This window comes from Durio zibethinus, chromosome 22, assembly GCF_047325235.1.
Source record: "Durio zibethinus cultivar Kanyao isolate XHJ-2024 chromosome 22, ASM4732523v1, whole genome shotgun sequence".
Lineage (NCBI taxonomy): Eukaryota > Viridiplantae > Streptophyta > Magnoliopsida > Malvales > Malvaceae > Durio > Durio zibethinus.
In genome coordinates, this window is record NC_143183.1 from 20209709 (window position 1) to 20219171 (window position 9463).

General features: G+C 32.5%; 1 protein-coding gene across 1 annotated transcript; it reads right to left on the reverse strand.

Annotated features, from left to right (window-relative positions):
- Nucleotides 1-128: 128 nt before the first annotated feature.
- LOC111307449 (uncharacterized) lies at nt 129-3986 on the reverse strand. The gene is made up of 2 exons (XM_022905468.2): nt 3764-3986; nt 129-3471 (listed from the first exon to the last, which is right to left on the reverse strand). The coding sequence occupies exon 2, from the start codon at nt 3300-3302 to the stop codon at nt 399-401; it is 2904 nt and encodes a 967-aa protein (XP_022761203.2). The 5' UTR covers nt 3303-3471; nt 3764-3986; the 3' UTR covers nt 129-398.
- Between the last annotated feature and the right edge of the window lie 5477 nt (nt 3987-9463).

The window sequence follows — 9463 nt, forward strand, 5'->3', positions numbered from 1 at the left end:
CAATGAAAAATTTTACTTGCATTCACATGTTCAAGGAATCAAAGGTATGAGCTGTGATGACATTGATGGATGTTACATTCACATCCTCAAAAAAGGTAAACTGGTTCAAGTTGTAACAAACAGATCTGCAATGAACAGACAGAATTGCGTTCACTCAAAAGATATTTCATGTTACAATTTAACATCAGAACATGATTCAATGAGATTAAGAACTAAAAGCATCCAGTTACACCTAATTAATTGAAACATTCTCCCACAATAATTGTGTTTTAGACATGATAATGCCTTGTGGGAAAGAAAAAAGACATCATTGACGGCATCTGACCGGAAGAGCATGTAATGTATATATATAAGGTGCAAAAAAAGACAGCATTAGACTTCTTATCTTGCTACTCAAATTAAGAAGAAAAATAATGTACTGGCAATGCTGCAGGATCAAGTTCCCAGCACCCTCTTAGGCTGCCATTTCTCTCTTCCCATAGCTGGAAAAATGGAATCTGATGAGAGAACCTAAGCTGATCCACCTCAGGGATTTCAACTGTAACATTAGACCCTCCTTTTGCTTGGGCCCTGAAAACGGAATTGAATCCATCCACACGCTCTAAAACTAATACCTTTATGCACCAATCAGTTTGTTCCAAAACCTGCACTATGTCATATTCCCAGTTCTCCAAGTCGGAACATTTAATTTTAGGAGTCCAGTTCCTATACAATGCCCAGATCTCACCCTTTCTAGGTATGATGGTATATTCATCCTTCCTACCAGTAGACTCTGCTGTCAACAAATGAGAAAAGGAATCAGTGGAGTAGGCCTGGGAACCCTTTCTAATCCTAAATCTACCACAACAAGTGGGCATGTTTTCATCATACCACTCAATTGTGGTTCTCGATGAACAAGGAAGAAGCCATCTCACATGTATTTTCAAAACTAGGTTGGACTCAATTTTCTTGATCCCACCATAGTACTTTGGCAAGCCATCCTCATCACAATACATAGCCCAGATCTGACCAACGCGAAACTTGTCCTGGGTTTTTTCGGCATCAAAATTGCAGAATTCTGATTCTGGAATGACAAAGGATTTCAGAGGCGAAGCTGGAGGAGCAGGTTTATCAGATCCAACCGTTGGCTTCACTGATTCTGAAGCACTTGTAGGTGGACTATTAAGATGTCTGCTATCACCTTCAACCTTCAAGTCCTTGGGAACAACAATTTCTTCAGGCAAAGAAGCTGGATCGAGTTCAAAGGAACCTTTTGGCACCCCTTTTCTCTCTTCACCAGTCAGTACAAAAGACGGAACCCTGTGTGAAAACCTGAATAGTTCATTGGGTGGAATTAGAAATGCATCAACTCCATCCTTACTCATTTGACAGAAGACACTCACAAAGCCTTTCACCTTAGTCAAGTAAGCAATTCGTATACCTACACCTTCAGCATTCTCTGATAAGATCTCAACGAATTCATATTCGAATTTCTGGTAAGTGCCAGTACCAGACTTCCATTGGATATTCCAGTTCTTAAAAAGGGCCCAAGTTTCTCCTTTTCTTGGAAATATCTTGTAGGTATCTCTACAGGTTCCTTTTTCCCAAGATAGCAAATGGGAAAACATGAGACGATGTTCAGTGTTTTCAGAGTCCCCATGTTTGAACTTACCACAAGAAACGGGTAAACCTTCACTGACCCATTGTATTTCATTCTCATCATCTGGATCCGGTTCTAGCCAGGTTATCCTCAGCTTGAAACCAGAAGAGAAGACTTTTCTGATCCGAGCATAGAATCTAGGCATGGCATCCAGCGTATCGTACAAAGCCCAAATCTGCCCTACTGAAAAACACCCTTCCTTCTTTTTGTCAAAGTCATTAAACTCTGGCTCAGGGTATGCAAAAACCAGGGGATCGTTTGTTTCTTTGAAACTCGAATCTGACACAGAATCATCAACAACGTGTTTTGAATTTCTCTTAATACCATCAGCATAAGCTTCCCTAGTCTTCTTAAGATCATCCCCTTTGGCTGTTTCCATTTCAAATCCTTTCCCAATTCCCTTCTTACCATTGGGCAAGCTTGCCTCAACATTTTTGGCTTCTTTGTGGTCCATTGCTTTCTTATTTTCTTTCACTTCACGAGCTAAACCAGATTGATTTTTGTGTGTAGACTCGTCTTCTTTCAGCATTTCTTCACTATCTTCAGTTGCACAGGATGATTCACTTCCCTTAGCCTTTTTTGGAGGACTAGCCATGTCCTCCTCATCGCTTAAATTTTCCTTATATGAAACATCTTGCTTAAGCCTACCAGATTTCCGTACATTCTGCTCCACTTGAGAATCAAACTTCTTTCCAGCCAGAACTTCACCATTGTTTTCAAACACCATATGCTCCTCAGACTCGATGCTGCTTTCACCGGATTCAATGGTTGGCTTCCATCCTCTTTTACCATTCACCTTTTCCCTTCCAGCCTCTGAAGCGCGAGCTGCGTTTGGAGAAAATGCTGTAAAAATATTCTCAGTAGTGAAATTCCTTTGAGATCCTTGACCAACTTTGCAAGCACCCTGATTCTGCACAACATCTTGTTGGGGAAATTTTGGCTGACTCATTTTACTTGCCTGTGGAACTGCACCTGAATCATAGGCAATGAAGGTCTTGTTGCAAGTTTGACAACGAAGAGATCTGTGAAGTACATCTGTATAGTACTGGTATGTAACTGTACAGTATGGACACTTGGTCCAGAAAGTGGGCCGGCCATTGGAGAACCCTGCTTGAGTGGGTTGTTGTCCGTGCGGTTGAGACTGCTGTTGAGCATTCACGCCAGGAAAGTTGGCACAGAAATTATGCTGAGCCGCAGCATGTGGGTACCAACTTGGCTTCTGTGGGGGACGATATGCTGCTGCTGGATTAGGTCTATTAACGGTCACTTTGCGTATCATGTCATATGCAGATCTTTTACCTTGATCCAAAAGAGTCCTTTGTGCATCCCCAATCAACTTAAAAGCAGCTTCCGCACCAGGAAACTTATTCTTATCAGGGTGAAGTCTAAGGGCAAATTTTCTATACTGCTTCTTGATTGTAGCTTCATCAGCTGTCGGCTCAACCTTAAGCATGGCATACCAATCCATCTCAGTACCACACAATCGTTTCTCAGCAGCACAATGCACCTCACACACCATTATCATCTGAGATATATTCTCCAGATCCTGAAAAAGTTGTTGGGCCTTGGCTGCAACTCTAAGAGCCCCTGAAAAATCCCCATTTTGCATCTTCTTCTCCGCAATGTCTTTGGCCCCGATGGCCTCCTCCTTATTGCACTCCATAAATGATAAAATCCAGACTAGAGCAGGTTGAATCAGTTTCAGACACAAAAAGAGCTAATGATTGCTACAATAGACTAATGCAATTAAATTATTACAGACATCTAGTAATTTTCCTCCAAGATCTCTTAACTACCAAACAAGAGACTCATCTCTCACCTCCTCATGGCTCCTGCAGTAGTTTTATCAAATTAGACTAATTAAGAACCTAAATTTGACTAAGCCAAAAAAAAAAAAAAAAAAAGGGAAGCAATTTAAAGAAATCAAAATCCTATATTTGTCACCTTTTCTTTTTGTAAAAATTCAAACACATATTTCACATAAATAATTAGTATGTCACATACTTTAGAGCATAAATAACTAAAAGTAAAATATTTATGGCAAAATTCAAAAGAAAAAAAAAATTATCTTGACACTGCCCTAAGATCCTTTAAAAATAAAATCAAAGAGTGAAAGAAACATACCAGGGCTGAGTCTCGGCATGTGAAAAATCGGTGCTTGGGTTCATTTAATTTCGCCATAGTTGTCTCCAAGAGAACCTATTTTTTCACTTTAATTCATTAAATCTCCAAAAAGCAGAGAGTTTCACATAAAGAAAAAAAAAAGACAATTTAAATGAAAAAAATTTTGGGGCTAATGCTTATAAACAAAATTGAAGTGGAAATAAGAACTTACTAAGAAAAGGTTAGCGAAGTAAGCAGAGAGAGAGAGGGGATGAGGGTTTAAAAATTGGAGGGAAGAAAAAGGGAGGGAGAGATAGAGGCAGACTGTTTTGGAGGGAAAATTGAAGCAAGGTTTGGGGAAAACTTTTTTACATGATTGAGACAGTTGGATAATAATAATAATAATAATAATAATAACTAGCTTTTGGGTTAATGTTGTAGCGTTATAGAGACAAAGAATATTCTTAATTGTCCTGTTATATTATATGGTCTGCCTTTTCCAGCATAAAACGGATAGGAAGGTAATTATCTAAAAATATTCGTTAGTATAAGTTTTTGAATAGACAAACAAAAGGGGCAGATTCTCGCTTAGGGTGCGAGAGGTCCCGAGTTCAATTCTCGGAATGCCCCTACTTACTATTTTCGGGTTCCTTCATTTTAAGAAATTCTTTGCAATGTTTTTTCAGTTGTTAACTAGAAATTGCCACCCCGCGGGGTGAGCTATTTTTCTATTACTATTATTATTATTATTATTATTATTATTATAAAATAAATAATAAAATAAATAAAATAGTAAAATTAATATATATATATAGTATTTCATTTATTGTGATAGAGTTTTTGTTGATTTTTTATGTTATATTTTGAACGTTATATTTTTATTAATTATTTTATTAAGTGTATGATTTTCAATCTATTGTAGTTTGTAAATTTTTTTTGTAAAATTATTTAAAGCAAAATAAAAATATAAATTAATTTTTTGTTATGTCTTTTTATATTTATCACATTTTATTTTTAATTTTTATTTTATCATAGTAATTTAATATATACTTTAATAAGGGTATTATACTAATTTTCATAAAGTAATACATGTTAAATTTTTACGAAACAATAGAAAGGATATTTTAATAATTTAATATATAATTAATTTTTTATTATGTTAAAATTTAATACGTAATTAAATAGAGATGATATAGTAAATTTTAAACAAAATGTCACATTTGCAAATTTATATTAAGTAATGGCAATAATATTTTAATAATTTAATATGTAATTAATTTTATATTATGTTAAAATTTAATATGTAATTTAATAAATATATTAGAGTAACTTTGACAATTATAGTAAGAAATGCATTTCTATAATTATGATAGAAAAAATATTATAATAATTTTAATCAATCATAACAAAAAAGTATTTTCGAAATTATTGTTAAAAATTATTATAATAATTTTGATCAATCATCGTAAAAAGGGTATTATAATAATTTTGGCTAAGAGAAGGACATTATAATTACTAGTGGGTTACCTTCACTTCATCAAGGGTACAATTTTTTTATATTTTTTAATTTATTATTTTATCTTTTTTATATTAACATGCAATGAGATAAAAAGTTTTAATATTATAATTTTTTTTTAATTTTTAAATGAAAATAAATTTTTAATTTATTGTCAAATGATAATGTATAAATTCAATTCTACAACTCATTCATCTAAAATTTTATGCTTCAAGTAAACTTAAATAAAAAAAATTAAAAACAATTACATCTGAAACATCATTTATGAAATAAAAATGTTTTAGTAGGTGAAGCCAAAAAAATTTTTTTTAAATTACAAATTATTAGTTATCGGCTTTGAAGCTTTTCGTTGATAGCCAAAATATCATAAATAGTTCTATAAAGCCACTTTCACACTTCAAATAAGTGATATATATTTAATTTTAATAAAAATAAATCAACAGATAAAACAATACAATAATTAATAAAATCTTACATAATTAGATATCTATTTACAAGAGAAGAAAACCAAAAACCCAACTGATATTCGAATTAGAAGCCAACTTTTGTTGATGCCAAAAGCCCTATCATTTTGTTAAAAGATGAGTACAGTTAGAGAATGGGCTAGTGAGCATCAATGTTCAATCTCTCAGGAAATAGTCAAGCTTTATAACCATTCACAGAAATAATTCTCAAGAGCTTTTAACGAAACGACAAGGAAAGAGGCATTAGTTTTGCAAAGTTAATTCTTATAGCGATTGTAGATATATGTTTAGGAGCCAGAAATGAGAAATTAGATCAGAGAATAAAGCAGTTTACCATAAGATTACCATAGCAGTTTACCTAGAAGATAGTCTGTCTATTTATAGGAGAAATCCAGATAAAAAAAGAATAATTTATAATTAATATGAAAGGAGACTCACGTGGAATGCATATTGCATTGGCCAGCCACCACGTACCCTAGATATATCTTTCTTTCATGGGAATATCCCTTCCAGCAGCAGCCAATATTTCATTGAAAACAATTTTTACATTTGTGTTCTTAAATAGAGAGGATATCTAAAGGTACTTAAGATATCCTTAAAACATCAGGTTCACTCAGCTCAGTTCTCCAGCTCAATAACAGCTAGGGTGGCCTCTTCATCTGACTTAAAGATGTGAATGTAAGATGAAGAATGTAAAACCATGTTGCAACAGTTCAGGACAAATTATGTGCAAAATGTATACTCTATCTTGTTATAAAGGAACACAACTTACTGCTATGCCTTCCACAATAGAGCTTGTTTATCCAAAAAGCAAGTTTATGTCCAAAGAATATCATCAATACCAATTCACCATCAGCACCATAAATTTCAACTGGGAAATTCTTCGTGAAACATGAAGAATTTGAAACTTCTAATTGAATCTTCTAAAGTCATCTAGCAAAAAATAAAAAAGGGAAATGTATTAAGGAGATGGGATTGTTTACCTATTTAATTTTATTAAATTACATGATTGTCAAGTAAGTGCCTCATCAATTGTTACCTAATGAAAATAAACACATCAAGTATTGAGGGTATAAACGCATATCTTTTCAATAGAAGAAAAAGTAAAGAAAGTACCTTATATGTTTCCATTTGAGCAAATGGTTCGTTAGCTGCTACTTTATCACCAGGTTATGCACTAAAAAATTCAGATACAAACGCAATCAAGCACTTACAAACATGAAAATGAATGTTTATTGAAGGAATGGAAATTACAGTATGGAGAACATACTTTTCAAGAATGTTTTCAAAGTGCCGTTAGTAATTGATTCATGTAGAAAAGGGACAACAGAATCAACCAGAGCAGGAGAAACGTAACGATTCGACTCAACTGGCATGGTGGTAGCAGCACTGCTAGAGATCAGTGCCGGGCCTAGATAGGGCTGTCATTGAAAGCCATGGAAACTTCAGACTTCATAAAAACCTGAGAAAAAAACAAACAATTCAATTAAAAAAACTGAACCCAAAAAATCTTACCTAAATACATGCAAAGACAGCCAAAAAATGAGAAGAAATTCCGTATGAAATTCCTCAATCAAAAATCTAAAATCAAATGAAATAAAACCTTAAAGAATTAAAAATAAAAAAGAAGACAAATAAAAGAAAAAAGAGAGGCTAAATGGCATAAAGCATAGAACGAAGAAGAGAAAGTAAAGAAAAATGAAGGCAGGACTACCGATGGTGTGATGATAATGGCGGATAGTAATGGCCAACAGACTATTGGAAAACAATTTTATGCTCATTATATGTTTTAAGCCCAATATTACCCTTCAAATTACTTTTTCTAGTTGTTTTATAACATTTCTAATGATGAAAAATTAACCTAACTAATCCAAGTATTTGTATATGAAAGCTAGTCAAAATAACACTTTCATGTAATAAGTATGCAAAGAAGAGAAAAATCTCAATCAGGATCATCAACTTCATCACTCCATTTCTCAAGAAGCTGTATTAGTGAATCAATGGTCATATACCACAAATAAACCCAAAGTTAAAGCCTTATGGAACTCTAATGCATATAAAGAGCCACAGCTCATTCTATTTAGTAATGGCCCTTTATGCTTAATCAAATCCAAAATTAAGCATTATTTCGAATTAACCATTCCTTGCAAGAAAGCTTCATAGCATTGCATTGCCTACAAAGTACCATAAATAATTAATCACACTCAGAATTAAGCATAATTGCTATAAAAAAAACTCAAATGACATTAACTGAAGCATAATCCCAAGTTTTAGAAAGAGAAAACGGGTGTTAAAAAGATTGAATTTTTATTAAAAATAAACAAAAACTAATTACAATGTGAGGGAAGGCTGTATTGGGGTTAATGTTGTTGTCAGCATCTTTGGGACAGCAAGCTTCACCTTCTTCAAGCTCAGAACTTTCATCCAGCTCCAAACCCACCCCCGAAAACCCTAACCCTCAAAACCTTAACCCCTTAACCCTCCAATTCCCCACCCTCCCGAAAATCCAACATCACCAAAATTTAAAAAAAAAAAAAAAAAAACACTAAAATATTAAAAAACCTACCAAAACCCACAAAGGAATCTCCCAAAACCAACTTGTATCCTATCAAATTTTAAAAAAAATGTAATGAATAACCTATTTTTAATCAGTCAATTTGATAAAATTTATCAATTATTATTTCAATTTTTTTAACTAACGATCAAAGATATTGATAATCAGACGATGGAGAACGAAGCTGATCAATAAATGCCGCCGACTCAGGATTGACTCGTTCCGCGTCACGGTGTCGAGTTCGTTTTTCGATCTTTCTTTTTTTTTTCCAAAATATTGTTCACACTTTCTTCTGAACTGAAAGATGAAGAAAGTTATCAGACACATAGTCTTCATGCATAAAGAGCATGAAACAGGTGCATATGGCCTTCATGCGTAAATAGATAGTATGAAATAGGTACACATGGCCTTCATGTGTAAATAAATAGTATAAAATTCATTGACATTGCTGACCACATAAGAGAAGACTGGTTTTACTGTAAGAATATCAACGTTTTCCCAAATATAACTATCCAATCAATTTTATTCACATTGCTAAACTGTTCATTAATAGACAATTGGGACTATAATTATATATAGTTATAGATTTTATACACATGTTAAAATTTTATATTTAACTATATTTAAATTTGTGTGATATACGAGATGATAATTTTAATTTATAATAATTTTTTAAAATAAAATAAAAGTAACAATATAAAAAGAGTTTGAGAAAAATTAAATTATATACATGTTGAGCAATAACTTTAAAATTTTAATAACTGAAAAAATAAATAATTTTAATGAAAGTTTACTAATTATCAATGCTATAAAACAACTAATTAAAAAATTAAAAAAATAAATTATTGAACTATTAAAATGTACCAACAATTCAATCATATACTAAAAAGTTAATACGAAATTCAACTTTTAAAAAATTCTATATAACAAAAAGAAAGAAAATAATATATTAATAAAAAATAATTATAGAAAAAATTTATATTGAATTTTATCATTAAATTGCCTTAGGAAAAAAATTAAATGTTATAAACCTTTTTATTCTTCAAAATTTATGTCCTTTTATCATTCAATAAAAAAAAATCCCATATATGTTAATAAATGCAAAACCTCATGCCTTATAAGAGGTACCTTTTACAGCTGTGCAATTGAAGTTAAAAATTGAAAATTTACAATCTAATATTATTTTC

Bases quoted from the DNA above. Each gene is read 5' to 3' on its own strand.
- LOC111307449 (XM_022905468.2), bottom strand. From the start codon at position 3,302: ATGGAGTGCAATAAGGAGGAGGCCATCGGGGCCAAAGACATTGCGGAG.